This window comes from Cavia porcellus, unplaced genomic scaffold (genome assembly GCF_034190915.1).
Source record: "Cavia porcellus strain 051 isolate PalLab524CR breed Dunkin Hartley unplaced genomic scaffold, mCavPor4.1 scaffold_10, whole genome shotgun sequence".
NCBI classification, from domain to species: Eukaryota; Metazoa; Chordata; class Mammalia; order Rodentia; family Caviidae; genus Cavia; species Cavia porcellus.
The window spans coordinates 36,991,303-37,006,943 of NW_026947493.1; the positions used below are offsets into that span (position 1 = coordinate 36,991,303).

The 15,641-nt window shown below is 45.1% G+C and overlaps 1 protein-coding gene across 9 annotated transcripts in view; it reads right to left on the bottom strand.

Moving 5' to 3' along the window:
- The window catches only part of Arhgef3 (Rho guanine nucleotide exchange factor 3), a 277,874-nt gene that overhangs the window by 25,046 nt on the left and 237,187 nt on the right, over window positions 1-15,641 (bottom strand). For 6 of the 9 annotated variants that reach the window (XM_063257324.1, XM_063257325.1, XM_005008261.4 and 3 more), the window contains one exon: window positions 13,258-13,365. In XM_063257324.1, the coding sequence (XP_063113394.1) occupies window positions 13,258-13,365 (108 nt within the window). Of the gene's footprint in view, window positions 1-6,417; window positions 6,571-13,257; window positions 13,366-14,187; window positions 14,857-15,641 lie in introns of those variants that run through there. The other 3 variants (XM_063257326.1, XM_003480093.5, XM_063257327.1) reach the window with 3 other exon arrangements.

Here is a 15,641-nt window from a genome sequence, read left to right on the forward strand (position 1 = left end):
CTGAGGCAAAAGGACCACTGTGAGTTCAAGGCCAGACTGGGTTCAATAGCAAGTTCAAGACCAGCCTGGTCTACATAGTGAGTCCCTGTCTTAAAAAACAAAACCAAACTCCAAAAGTAAAGAACAAAAATAAAAGCCAAGCAAGAAAAAGTATATGTGATCTAAGATGCAAATGCCATAAAATTCTCCTATTTTAAATCTATGTAACATTATAGATGATTTTTGCCTTACTTTATGATTTTTATGCCCTAAGAAAAATGAATAAATGAAAAACTTAAGAAGAAACTTCCAAGGGGGTTCAGGACATCACCAGAGCCACCGGATACAGGAAGCAGGAAGCCAATTCTGTGTACAGAGCAACACAGGCTCCTGTACAACACCAGCACTGGCATCTGTCAGTGCCTGGGCTCCCCATGAGCGCCAACCCACCGGAGCAGCCCTGAGCAGATCAAAAAAGGAGTTGCACAAAATACACAGCTTGCTAATGGTATTTTGCAAATCCTCATGACCTCTTAAAAACAGTCGGTTATAAACAGTACCCGGGCTAAGTGAATACAGAGCCCCCGCTGTCAGACCCAGTTAGCCAGTCAGGAGAAGGCCAAAACAGGCAGGGTGAGTCATCCAGAAAGCCTGTGGCAGTTCTGAGGGGAGCCGGGGTGGGGAATGAGAGAGCAGAGAAAGGAAAACATAGGAAAAAAATTCAAAACGAAACGGTTTCCACTTTCACTTCGAAGAATCAACCTCTCATTTACTACTCCTTCAGAAGCTGACCAAATTCAGACTTCTCCCACCAGTTTGAAAAGCAACTTATGCTAACTTTAAACAAATTTCAGACATTCGGAAGAATGCATTCAGTAAAAATCCCCTTCCTCCCTTCCTCCCTCCATGTACTCTCTAGAAACAATCACTGTTAAGTTTCTTCTACATCTACCCAAACCTTTCCTAACATCTGCACACTGATTCAGTCAACTCCCAGTTCACGGACACCAAGGTCATTCCCAGTGTCTCACTATTACAAAGGTGCTTCCATGACAGCCTTTGTGCATTTGGGTTGTATTTCTATGAGGCAGATCTGTTGAGTAGAATTCCTTCGTCTAAGAAGTATTCCTTTAAATTACAATTATTGTGTTGTTTTATTTTAGTGCTGAGCGAGTGTACCATCACGGGGCTATGTGCTATCCAGTTGGCCTTCAAACAGGCTGCTCAACCATGTACTCCCTGAGTTGCCATAATCCCCTTTATTCCAACTCTCACCACTGAGATTACTATCAACCTGATCGGGAAAACTACTACACTTGTATTTCAGTTTCATGTTTCCAACGTAGCAGGCCAGGTGTGCTGAGCTGGTTGCACGCCTGTAATCCCAGCGCTTGGGAGGCTGAGGCAGGAAGAAGGCTGTGAGCGTGAAGTCAGTGTGGGCTACAGAGACTTCAAGGCCAGTCTGCATTACATGGCGAGACCTTGCCTCAAAAAACAAACAAAAAATAAAAAACAGAAAGAAAAAGAAAAAAGAGAGAAAGATTGAGCGTACATATTTTCATGTATTTACTGAAGCACTTCCCAGAGAGCTGCAGGTTTTCTTTTGTTGCAGCTGGAGAGGAGAACTACGCTACTGCAGGTGGGCTCCATCGCAGAAATTCTTCACTTTGGGTTTCTGAGTGATTCCTTGCCCCAGAGACTACAGTGACCATCACTGAGGGTCTCTGATGCTCTTGCCTATGCTTAGCGCTTCTGTCTCCAGTGCTCATATCCATCCATCCTGAAAGCGGGGAGCGTTTTAATTTTATCAGTGAGGAAGCTGAGGCTGAGGGAGGATAAGGAATTTGCCCAAATCAGGACCTAACATAAGACCTGTCTGTCGTCTCCAGAGCCCGGAATAGGCAACTGTGCCTGCGATTCCAGCAAATCAGGCACTGGGGGAAGGCTGTGATGAGATCCAGCTCCTGCCTTCTGGAAACAAAACCCAGATAAAGAACGGGAACGCTTTTCCTCAGCTTTAGGAGTGATGGCTGTAACGCATTAGATCTAAAGTGTTCCCCAGAAGTCTCCCATGGTCCGGGTGGGGTTCAGAAGGAGACTGCACTATGAGGGCATCACCCCATCACCTGGACCAATCACTGATGAGCTTACAGCGCATGGGCTGTTAAAGAGGGGCCCCAGGCTGGAGACAGGGAGTCACTGGGACCTTTGGAGGACGTGTGTTCCCCTCTGGCTCTCTTTCTGGTCTCCATGATTCTGGCCAGCACAAGGGGAGCACTTTCCTCTGTCGTGGTGTTTCTGCTTTGGAACCAGTCAACCAGGGACTAAAACCTCTGACCTGAGCCAAAATAACTCCTTCCTCTTTTTTAAAATTGTCAATCAGTCACAGAAAGATGACAAATGACTGATCTATGACCAATCAAACTATAGATTTATACCTGGAGTTAGGTTGGATTAAAACAAACATTTTATGTTTCCTTTCTCTCAGAAGGGAGGAGGATATTGACAGGAAGAATCTAAAAGAGGAGCCAGGAGTGGTGGCACACACCTGTAATCCCAGCATTCAGGAGGCTGAGGCAAGAGAATCACCATGAGTTCAAGGCTAGCGTGGGCCACACAGTGCGTTCAAGGCCAGCCGGAACTATACAGTGAGACTCCATCTCGAAAACACAACACAACACAACACAACACAACACAACACAACACAACAGCCTAGGGAGTGCTAGTTAGGTGTGTGAGCAGCAGCTGGCCGCCCTGGGGTAAAGGAGTAGCTGCTGGCTTGCCACGGACCATGCCAGGGAAATAAACACTCAGGTGTTCACAACAGCATGGACCACACTCCATGAGCGATTCCCTAACCAGCCACTGATATAACTGGACATAATTACATGTGAGGATGGGGGAAGCACTCACAGAAATCCCCCAGGGAAGTGGACGCCTCTTGAGAAAGAAGACTGCCACAGCGCTCTTGCAGTGTCCTCGCCACTGCTCATCCTCCTGTAGTTTCTCTGTTTGCATCACGTGCCATGTGATCTCCATCATAGGCTGGTCTGCCTCGGACTGTCCACTTCCTCAAGGGAGAAGCCAGCCCCTTGAAGGTGGGCACTAGGGTTTACATCTGGAGTCCCCTAAAGCCTCCTGCGTTTCCAGGTGAGGCTCTGGGGAAGTGACTGGAGCAGGAGGGGTGTGGCCTGGGATGGGACATTATAGCTAACTGTGATGTGGGACTGAGGGCTGCTGGGAGGGGTGGGTCACTGGGCTGTGGCCCAGAAAGGCTGTTTCCTGCCACCTTGTCTGTTTCCTGCCACCAAGCCACGCCATGTTTCTCCTTTCCAATGTCCACTGCCATGCCACCCTGCCCTAGAGCCAAGCAATTATGGACTAGAAAACCTGTATAAACTGATTCAGAAAAAACTTTGCCTCCTTTAAGTCGTGGGCACTGCACACTGTGCCCCAGTGACAGGAAAGCAGCAGCAGGGATGTCTCCTGCTCTGTTCGGGGACGCCCTGATGACTGAGGCTGCTACATCCTGGGCCCTGAGAGGGGCTCAAGAACCCTTCTGTCCCCAGGAGGTAAGGATTCACATTCCTGCTTATAGATGGGTAACCCTGAGGCCCGAGAAGGTGAACTTTGCCAAAGGCTGTGCAGCTAATCAATGGTGCTTTAGAATGTAACCCTGTGGCCAGGAAGGAACTCAGAATGAAAATCCAGGTCTCTTCCAGGGTGGTGCCATTACATGCACCAGTAAAGATGAGTTTCATGCTACCCCCCGTCTGTGGCAGTTCTTTAATCTTGCTATCACTAACATTCTGAACTAGAAAATTCCTTGTTACGAGGGGTGAGTCTGTGATCTATAGGCTGTCTGGCAATGTGATTTGTCTCTAACCATTAGACACCAACAGCACGCCCACCTCACTGTGCCAACCAAAGGACTCCAGACACTGCCACACAAAAACCAAACATGTGCACAGATATCCCTGGGTATAAGAATTCTGCTACTGAAATGAAAAATGTCCACATAAGCAAGAATTTCCATGAGGCAGCCCAGCCTAGCAAGTGGGTCAAAACCCAACGCTCAAACTTGCTGGCAGTTAAATTAACAATGGCCACGAGAGACAAATAATACAGATTTAGAAATCGGAGCTGTCTATGCCTAAGCTGGGAATGCGGGAAAGATGGTGCAGGTGCCAGGTGGGCCAGCTGCTGGTGGAAAGGGTGACTCCTTTACACGTGTCAGAGGAAATGTAAACCCAGCAGGCAAACATGGTGGAAAGATGGGATTGGTTAAAGCTGCCTGTTCAGTAGGACGCTCCCGTCCTTTTCCAAAAACAGGTCTCCACAGCCAAAGATAACAGGCTCCAGGGGAGAGCGTGCAGACCAGGCAGATTCTCTACACTGACCCCGAGGCTGCTCGGTAGCAGGTGGTCTGTTATTAGACAGATTGGAAGTTAGGATGGGAATCTAAGAGGAACACATCCCGGTGTGGCCCCTGGAGTGAGTTAAACCAACATGTACAATGGTCACGGCAGTGACCAAGAAACCTCCTCCCACCACCTCCTGGGAGGGTCTTTTACTTGCCTGGAGCAATCAGCTTAAGTAATACTTCCTCGCTGTGTGGCCAGGTTATGTTTGACCCTCTTGCTAATCCTCAAGAGAGGGCATGGCAAGCTTTTCCTCTTTTAATAGATGAGAATTTCAAGAACCAGAGTAGTAGTGACTGGCACAAGCTAAGTGGTGGACTAGAAACTGTGGACAGTTGTTTAACTCCTGGGCACAAATTTGGATTAAGAATACAGGCTTTAGATTAAAACAGACTTCAATTAACTCAGTAGCTGAGAGACCTGGAAAAGTCCGTCTCTCTGGATCTCAGTTTTCTCATCTGTAAAAGGGGCTTCATGATACATATCTTATAGTGAGGACTGGATGCAACCAACTATGTCAAGGGCTTAAGCCGGTGCCTGGTCCACAGCACAGTGCTATCAGGAGTACTGTTACACTCCTTACTACACCATCAGTACTCGCTGGAATACAGCAGGCCCCACTTACTCACAGAGACACATCCCAAGATTCCCCACGGATAATTGAGGCTACAGACAGTACTGAATCTAATATACGCTGTTTTTCCTAGATATGCATACTTGTGATACAGCTAAATTTATAAATTAGGCATAGTAAGATATTAGCAGTACTAACAAATAATTATATATGTAATAAAAGTTACTTACTGTTTTGGATTATTTTGGTTTTTTTTTTTTTTTTAGACAGGGCCTCATTATGTTCTTCAGACTAGCTTTGAACTCACTGTATAGCCCAGGTTGGCCTCCAACTCACGGTGATCCCCCTGGTTCAGCCTCCCAAGTACTGGGATTACATGTTGTGCCACCATCAGGTTAATAAAAGTCATTTAAAATAGCTGGGCATGGTGGCTCATGCCTGTAATCCCAGCATTCAGGAGGCTAAGGTGGGAGGATCGTTGGGAGTTCGAGTCCAGCCTGAGCTACAAAGTGAGCTCAAGACCAGCCTGAACTGCATAGCGAGACCCCGTCTCAAAACAAACAAACAAACAAACAAAAAAGTTCCAAACAGGAATTAAAGTTATTTAAAATACTGTTTATTTCTGGAGTTTTCCATGTAATATTTTCAGACTGCAGTTGACTGTGGGTAACCACGATTGTGGGAAACAAGTCTATGGGTATAGGAAGAATAAGGCTTTTCATCACTTGCAAACAGCAGACTCCTGTCTGACCCACTACAAGGCCCCTTGGAGACCTGCATTAGAATATCCTGAATAGAGAGAAACACTGTGCCAGACAGTGTTACTTATAAAGAGGACCGTTCAATGATTGTTTAAAAACGTTTTTTTGACAAAAGCTTCATAAATGGAAACCTTACATGTGGAGTTAGGAGAAGCAAGATTCCCTTTTCATAATGAAGAAAAGTCAAAATCAGCTGACAAATACGCAAGACCATAAACAGTTACGTCAGAAGTGACACCACACACCTAAAATCGCACACTCAGAAACTGGTTCAGGTAATGCCCACTGAATACTCAGTAAGTGGGCACCTAGTCCACTTTTTATTAATAAATGTCAGGTTCCAAAAGACCCAACAAAAAGAGAACACTTTCTGTAGTTCACAGAAATCATGAGTAAAACCATCAAAAACCTGAAAACAGTATTTGGCTTAGGTGTGAAAAAAATACTTGCCTAGAGTTACACAAAAACTAGGAAGCCTTCTGAGGCTTGGCATGGCCATCAGTCACCTTCCCTGGCACCATAAAATGGCTCCCATCTGCACATCTCAATGGCAAAACAGTCTATGGGTTGGAAATGATGGCTCTCCCTGCTCCAGCCTCTGAACTGCGTAAGGGCAAACAGAGAGGTGAGTGGCTTGGGTTACAAAGCCGAGCTAGTTTCAGATTCTGGCAGCCTTTCTTACCAGTTTGTGATTTTTTTGTAAGGTGACTCTCTGAAGAGAGGCACCCAAGCATCCTGCAGCATCCTCGCTCCCGGGTGAGCAGTGGTGCCTGCTGGGCATGTGTCTAAACCGCAGGATCCCTCTATACTGCTGTTCAGCTCACCTTGCAGCATCCTAGAGGAACCGATAAACAGCCACAAACATAAAGTCCTTTGCAGCGAACATGACTCTGATATTATAGTACTCAACTACTGAGAGTTACTACTATTAAATTAACAAAAACAAAGTGCCTTAAATTACAGGTCAACTATTGGCAGCAGCCTACGATTACTCCGGGAATAGTAAAGCACAGCAAAGGAACCCTAACTCTAACCCTAACCCTGTACACTCTTCTGGACGGAGAACACAGGTCGCTTCTCAGCTGCACATTTACCTCCTGGACAGCAAGGTGGTCTGGTTTCAGGTGTTTGCCCCAGTACACATGCAGTACCAGGTACCCACACAAAGCCCCAAGCTCATCTCTGTGTGAATCAACTAGAGACCAAAGACTTGTTACGCAAAGTTTACCACATCAGCCATGGGACTAAGTCTGAGGTCATCGGAGGAGAAAGGAATGGTTGCCAGACTCGGAATTAGGCACCACACTGGGTGATCACTTATTTCTTAACTCAGAGGGTATCAGTCTTTGCACTCCTTTTCCAAACCTGCAGTGCCTTTTTCTCCTTCATCTGTGTCATCTCGAGGCCATTCTTGCCAGGAAGCCTTCTGTGATCCCAACATCGGCCTCTTTCTAAGTGGACTCTCTCTGGAATACTTTATTATGTAGGAATCAAATCGTAATTCACTGCTAGCTGGCTGCAAATATAATGCATAGTTATTTTTTAAACTCAAGTACAATGTAATACAATGTACAGTGTAGGCCATTTACTAATTCACTAATCATTTATAATTCTTATGCAATAGAGAAGAAAGGAGAACAAAAAAACAAGTGTAAACCAGGCACAGTGGTGCATGCCTGTAATCTCAGCACTTAAAGACGCTGAGGCAGGAGGATTGCTTCAAATTACAAGCCAGCTTGAACTATACACAGCAAGACCCTGTCTCAGACAAAAACAAAACAAAACAAAACACCAGGTTCATGAAAAACATTTAGACAAAGACAAGTTAAAAACCATGCACACTGTATATAGGATTTAAAAACGTGCACATAGGTAGACTGCCTGAGAATGTATCAGAAGCTTTCTGGTAATGGGAAGACGGAAGTGATCACAAGCGATTTTTACTTCCTCCTCTGTGTTTTACTACAGTTTTTACATCTTTTAAATGATGTTATACAATCTGAAAAGCACAAAAGAAGGTACTTTTTAAAAAACAGGACGAGTGTCTTTCAAAGGCATTCTATCCAGTTACTTAACAATAAAAAATACTCGGAATCTAAACATCCACTAATGGCCTAATTATGTAAAATAAGTCACACTGACACACTCAAACAATCTACACTCATCCATAAAGATATCTTCTATGAATGACTGCAATACAGTACTTGCCACCCTACATAAAAATTTATCATCCACTGGCAGGCGTGTGGTGCTGAGTTTGATTCCGATAAAAAAAAAAATAAACAACTTTTCCTCCCCCAAACCTTATCACTCAGCTAAATGACAGCAGGAAGACTAGAACAGCTGGAACAAAACCCTAAGCTGAAAGAAAGCAGGGAGGAGGGAAAGTGGAAAGCAGGAAGCAGTGGAAGGAAAGGAAGAGAAAAGCAAAGAAAAAATAATCTCTAAGGCAAAAAGCATTAAGAGAAATTAAGGGGGAAGATTTAACTTTAATGAAAGGTATGACATTCCCAAAAAGCTGCGAGCTGTAACGGTGACAAAGATGAACATTTTGGCACCTGACTGCTGAGCTTGAGAAAATGGGAGGCCAAGAAAGAGAAGAGACAAGAGTGTCATTGATCAAAAAATAAAAAAGTCAGCGTTCATCCACTACAGAGCTGTAACCTCAAAGACAGCAGATCCCATGAGAGGGGACGCGAGGAGGCTGTCAGTGACTCTAAACTTGGCTCAGGAGATGGAAGGTATGTACTACACACCAGAACAGCACTGGAAGCAAACTATTAAAATAGTAACCGAGATTGTTTGGGAGTGCAGGGCTGTATGCACTTCCTCTTTCTCCTTTTCTGTATTTTTCCATAATGAACATTTATAGCAGAAAAGCTGATGTCCAGAGACAGTGGAAAACTACATAGCAGAGGGATGAACACAGCACTGCACGGTGCACGCTGGACTCAGCTCACAGTCCAGTAGGCTGTGCACCGGGCAGTGGGAGAGGTGGGCTGGGCAACGGAGGTGACCACCATGTGCTCACCTTCCCCCTGTACACCCGAGAACAAGCACCAGCCTGGTGCAGAACTGGGCCAGGTCTCTCTGCAGCAGGCCAGGGAGGGGGGTTATAGGCCTGGAGGGATAGGAGATCTGCACTTCAGTCTACCAATGGAGCTAACCGTTCAGTGAGGAGCAGAGTGCCACACAGGCAGCCATTCCATTCCACAAATGCCGCCTTTGTACTGAGGCCCAAGCCCCCGCCCCTTCACACTGGGAGGCAAATGAGAACAATCCAGTAGTGTCTTGCTGCAAGGACCACTGACATTTGTGACTGGGCTTTCCATCTTTTGGGAGAGGCTGCCAGCCCAGAATGCTCCTGCTCCTGCGCTAACTGTGGTCTCCTACCAAGCCAGAGGAAGAGCTGCTAAGTGTTCAGTATTGATAAAAGCATCACATTTGAGTCTAAGTCATCCTAAAATTAGAGCAACCCAACCTGAGAGACATAATTGGATACCCAAAGGACCCATCCGTCTCTAAGGTGCCAGGAGGCAGGGAAAAGAATACCGCAGCAGAAAACCAAGCTGCTCCAGTCACCCTTGGAACAGCACAGGGTAAATACACACATATGGGAAGGTACAAACGGTGGCTGAGATGCGTGGGCCACTACCTCTCGTCTTCTCTTCCTCTCCTATAAGAAATGGACAGCTTGGGGCCAGGGATTTAGTTCAGTGGCTTAAGTATCAGCGCGGCAAGCGCAGGTCATGAGTTCAATCCCTGGTACCAAAAAAGAAAGAAATGGATGCCTAGAGGAACCGGAAGAGGAGGGGAAGTTGGTGCACTAACAATCTTCCCTTCCCCCGGGGACGTTAGCACTTTCTGCCAGTCTAGTCAGTGGGGGCCACAATAAAGAAGGCAATACTGGGGCACTAGAGTTGAAAACAGTGCTGCAGAACTTGTACTGCATTGCATACTTACAGGAAGGAACTGGTAGCCAAGCCGGGGCTCCCATGCTTTGAAGACCACAAACACGCTGCATAATGCAGTGTATAACCTCAGGGCTATTTTTCTATCCCGGCCACGCCCCCCCCCCCCCATAAACTCTTTTTGCATCCATACATATCACCTGTTATAAATAACTTGTCTGTCTCATTGTTTCTGTTCCAAATGTGTAACCTGGAGTTAGATAATCATCATGATGTTTGAAAGGAAAATAGAAAAATTATTTTGCCCAAAAAAAAATCTTTGAGGCTTTGGAAATCATTGCATATGTAAGACCCTAGTTTGAATCTAGCTTCCTCATTCTTGCTCGGCCTTAGTTTGTGAGATTTCAGATAGGGCTTGATTTCTTTGTCTCTAGGTCAATGCAGACTTTCAAGGTGAAGCCGGGTATGGTAGTTCACACCTAATGCCAACACTTAGGAGGCTGAGACAGAAGGATCGCCATGAGTTGGAGGCCAGTCTGAACTACATAAGGAGTTCAGGGCCAGCCTGAATTACAGAGCAAAACCTTGTTTTCAAAAAAAATTTTTTTTCCAAGATGATCAAATATCTACTTCAGTGTTTCCTGTGCAGAATCCTCAGACACAGAAGAAATAAAGACTGTCTGGGAAGCCAAAGAAAGACTGTGAAGAGTGAATCTGGAGGACTTAAAAAAATTTTTTTTTGTCCTTTTGAGACAGGGTTTTGCTATGCAGTTCAGGGTGGCCTTGGGCTCACTTTGTAGCCCAGGCTGGCCTTATACTCACAGGAATCTTCCTCCTCAGCCTCTTGGGTGCTGGCATTACAGGTGTGTGCCACCATACCTGGCTTGATAGTGAAGGTTGTTAAAATGAGGGCTTGGCTGCAGTGGGAGAACCAGATGGAGCTCTTCCCAGGAGCACAAACTTCAAAGCCTATTCCAGCCAGGCAAAGAATTAACAGTGAGTAAAGAGGACAAGTGCTAGAGGGACAACTGGGAGAGAGGGACAGGTATAGATGACAGCTGGCTGGCTACTCAGGTCCAACTCATTACAGTCACGGGGGAACCTAGACCCACTACTGCCACGAATCTACCAGAAGACAACTTTATCTAGAACAGAGCAGCACAAGGTCAGGGAGAAGAGCATGTTGCATAATGAGGGAGAAACTGCTAGCCGTGCAGGAGCCTGAATGACAGCCACCGGGAGGGAGAAGAAAGGGTCGAATTCAGTAGACTAAAGAGTAGAGCTGAAGAATTTATAAAAAGCAGAACTCGGCGAAAGACCAGATGGACAGGACTTGGGCAGTGGTGAGTCTTCTGGGGGAAGCCTGCAGTGAATTTGCTTAGAGCGTGAAGCACTGGAAGAACTGGTCAGCAGGGAGGCAGGTAAACACATCCTGCTTACAAGTCTCCCTGAGATGAGTTTACTTTTTTTTTCTCTGTTCTCACACAAGTGATCAGATTTTAGCCAGGGGCCCAGAGGCCCAGGCACCGACAGAAACAGAGTTAAACCCATAGTGATTGAGTGCTGAGGTTTAGGAGAGGAGCAGCAGGGAAGGGGAGGAGAACCTGCAAGGGACGGCACTGGCAGGCCAGTGTGCGGTCTGCTCTAGTGGCCAGCGGGGAGAAAGCAAGGGTAGAAAGCACTGAGTGAGAACCGCAAACTCTTATCAAGTTAGATTTTCATCATATGGGTAAGTCTGGGCTTCTTGTTCACAGTTTTCTTAAATGACTCAGAAAGCAAAGATAAAAATATTGCCAGCTAAAGTAATCACGGCAGATGAGAAAGGACAGACTGCCATACGGAATACTCCCTTTGTGGGCTTCAGTCTTAATCTTGATTTTATGTTTTATTTTATTTATTTTGGTTATGTTTTGAGACAGAGTCTTGCTATGTAGCTCAGTCTAGATTTGAAATCACTATGAAGCCCAGGATGGCCTCCAACTCACAGCAATCCTCCTGTCTCAGCCTTCCGAGCGCTAGAGTTATAGGCACACCACCATGCCTGGCTCAATTTTTACTTTAAAAGATAAATTTATTAGATTTTTTGATGACAGCTATTCTTTCTAGGGTAAGATGGTATCTCAGTGTAGTTTTAATTTGCGTTCTCTAGTGGTCAGTATGTTGAACATTTTAAAATGTATTTACTGGCCATTTGTACTTCTTCTGGTCAGTTGCCCCTTTTTGATGGTAAGTGATATAAGCCAGACACATGAGTTCAAATACTCCATGGCTTCTCCTATATGAGAAACACAAAATATTAAAAATATACAAATAAAGGGCAAAATACAAGTGAGGTGAATCGAAGTAGGGAGAAGTTCAAATACTTCTTCAAATTATGTAATCTGTTGTTTCAAAAGTATTTTAATATATATGCTAATTTGTTTCATTTACACTACTGATTGATCTTAGGTCACTGAAAAGAAATGAGAATAACCTAAGTTCTTCTCTGCTCTTTTTGTAAGAATCTTTTTGATTTATGTCTTGTACTGAGTAACTAGTTTGAAGATAATGATATAGTATATTATTTATTCTGTTATTAAATTTTTCATAAAATAAAAAAAGAAAAAAATTCATTAGGAGTTTAAGAACTAAAAACACTTGCTCACTAAAAAAATTACTCCAGTAGCCAATATTTATTAACCTACTAATTCATAAATTATTGATGGCCCCGACTTAAATGCACTATCTCATGTATCTTTACAATGATTCTACGAAGGATCGGGTGACACTGTGACAAATTTACTTGTAAGGAGTAAAATTAAGACCTGGAGATGTCAAGTCACGGGCCCAAAGGAGAAAGTCTTTCAGCGGAAAAGCTAAGGTCAGGGCTAAGTTCCAGAGCCAGAACCCTTGCAGTAAAGGGCCAGATAAGTAAATACTTTTGGTTTTACGGGCAATAGGGTCTGAGTCACAACGACTCAACTCTGCACTGTGTGCAAAAGCAGCCACAGACAACATATAAACAGAGGGTGAGGCTATATTCTAACAAAACCTTACTTATGGAAAGTGAAATCTAAATTTCATATGGTTTTCACAGGTCAAAGGAAATTTTTTTTGCCCTCCCCCCAAAATACTGAAAACAGTAAAGACCATTCTTAGCTCTTGGGCCATAAAAAAACAGGTAGCAGGGGCTGGGAATGTCACTCAGTGATAGAGGGAGAGCCCTTTCATGAAGCCCTGGGCTCAGCCCCAGCACTGTAAGCACAAACACAACCCACCCCTCCCGACTCCCCAAAAGCAAAGGTGGCAAGTCGGACTCTTCAGTACACTTGCAGTTTGCTGCTCCAGGTTGAAGCCACCAGTCTCTGCTACGGGCTGGCTCACCTTACCTGCTGGTTTCCTTAGCAGCCATTAGCTATTCTGGAGCAAAGCCTGTAGAACAACTGAGGAACACAACTGTAAGGAGAAACCCCACTGAAACTGCTCCAACTCTGCCTGACCCAAGGGGAAGGTTGCAACTATTTTCCTCCTTTTTAGCCTCACTTGCACTCTTCTGCTGAAGTAAGTGTTGGTGTAGGTCAATGTGAACCAGAGGAATTTCGGTAGGCCAGGAGCCACACAACCCTTCTTACCTGCAGGGTTTGGCTGAAGCGCTTTAAAGGCGTTGTTTTCACAGGTGGGATGAGGTTTGCTAGTGATGTGACTCTGGACAGAGGTTTGACCCGTTTATTACTAGGTTCCTGTGGGGTTTAAAGAAAGAAAGAAAAATATCAAAGTCAATTCTGAAGATGACCTAAAACTACCACCCAATTCAGCACCACATATACATGAACTGAGTAACCGTCTGAGGAGCGTCAGCGGTACCCAGCTGTATGCCAGCTCCTTAGAGATGACGGGGCGCAGGCAGCAGGAAGGACAAATGCCACGCAAAGTCAACAAAGAAAGACACCTTCTGAGGACACAGAGGGTCGGGCATCTGCTTCTCAGCCCTTAGCACTAGTACCTGCAGCTTTCAGTTCAGAAGTTTCCACTCAATGAAACCACACTTTCTCATCCTACAGAGCAAAGTGACCTCTGATTTGCAGTCCTGTATGACCTTGTAGGGCAGTGGCCTTCTGTTGCTTCTGGCTTCATCTTTTTAACAAACCTTTCCCTCACCTTGCCTAAAGCTTTATGTTGTGGCTTTTCTAAAGTGCAAAGCATCTTTTTTTAAAATGCACTAAATTAAAAATCTGTGCTTTTAAAAAGTTTTATTGCTGATGTCTTATGAGAGCATCTCTGGATCAACAGTATGTTTGAAATGCATGCGTTAACATTCATAAATAAAACCTGATTGGAAGAGAAAACACATCACGGGTGTTGTTTTCTATACTATTTATAGCCATGAATTTTGAAAATCACTGCCACAGAAAATATTTCCAAACCTCCAAGTTTCTCCAAAACTGGCTGATAGGAGAGAGCCCTACCTATTCCAATGGCATGAATTATACAGATCAAAGTGACAAGCTGTGGGGAATAGAGGTGACAGACAAAACATTCTACAAAGACAAAAAGAACATTACCCTTGTCTTCCTAAGCTCCATCTGACCTGCCGCAGATGTTGGACAGCACGTGAAGACACCAAATTTTGATGGAAAAAGCCACAGTAGCCAATTGTGGCAAACCTCAACCATTTCTAGATGGAACCCGGGTGTTTATCTTTCCTTTTCAGCCATTGCTCTCAGTTTCAAGGAGTGAGCCAGAGCTTCAATCCTTCAGGGCATCCCTGCAGAGGGTTCTGAGGATAGCAGGTACCTGGAAAATGTTTTGTAAACCTGGACTTCTGCCGAGAAGCTCTCATGTCATTTCAGGGCCAGCCTCAGAAGTCAGAAGCCTTCTGTGAAACACATCATCTCCATGGCTTTTGGCATTTATATAGAAAAATGTAAAATTTAAAACAAGAAAGAAAAAGTTCAAAACAACACGATATAGCCAAGAGGAACTCTGTGATTTCTCAAAGTAGTCAGAAAGTTTTCCTTGATGGAAAATAAATCTGGGCTGCCGGGGATTCTTGGGCTTCTTAGCCTGCTAAGCTAAACGCAGAAAAATCTCAGACACTGGAAGGTCGGGTTCCAGAATGAAACAGATGACTCTCCCGACTTGAGAGATGGTGCGTTAAAGGATGTAGAGTGCGGAAGGGAAAGGTCTGCCTGTCCTTCAGCATGCTCCCTGTCCAGCCCTGCTTCCTGAGCATCTGTGCCCAGAGGAGAATTAAAATTTTTTTTTTTTACGTCAGAGCTGCACCACCAGCATACTGAATCCACACATGCGCACACACAGCCTCATAAGCATCCCCTGGATTTCTCTAAATAGCTCCTGCCTTGGTCTGGAAATGCCAGGCTTGTGATCTCTCTACCTTTGGTGCCATAAACTGCATTGCAGCAAGTGAGGAGGGGACAGGGAATTCCCTGGAGAGTAAGGCTTGGGCTCCAATAACTTCCTAGCATCTCATAGCTCACAGTCGCTGGGTCTCATTTTTATGGTGGAATTTGCTATGTCCAAAATTCTGTATCAGGATGGAGAAGGCACAGGGCAGACCCCAGCTGGGTTCTCTTGCTTTTAAAAAGGAGCAGGAAGCAAGGCATGCTCGACAGGCTGCGGCACAATCCACCTCTGTTCCTCTCGTCCAAGTTTTGCTGATTTTACTGCTTATTTCACATGGCCCAGCCGAGTAGGCATTATCTATAGTGCTGGACGACACGTCTGATGCCAATTTCGGCCTCCCTGTAGGCTGAGCACAGTGCTGCCACAGGAGATCATAATTAAAACTGCTGGCCTAAGGCACTGCCCATTTGCAAGTAAACATCAGGCTGCTCGCTGGCCATCTGACATTCCAAGCAACAAGGACTGAACCAGAAACAACCATCCTACGATTCAGTGCTATGATCCAGCAACGCAAGCAGGTGCAGGCTCAAAGCATAACATTCCCAGGTTATGGATCTATGGTGGGAAGCTTTATACCTGACCCACATAAGTG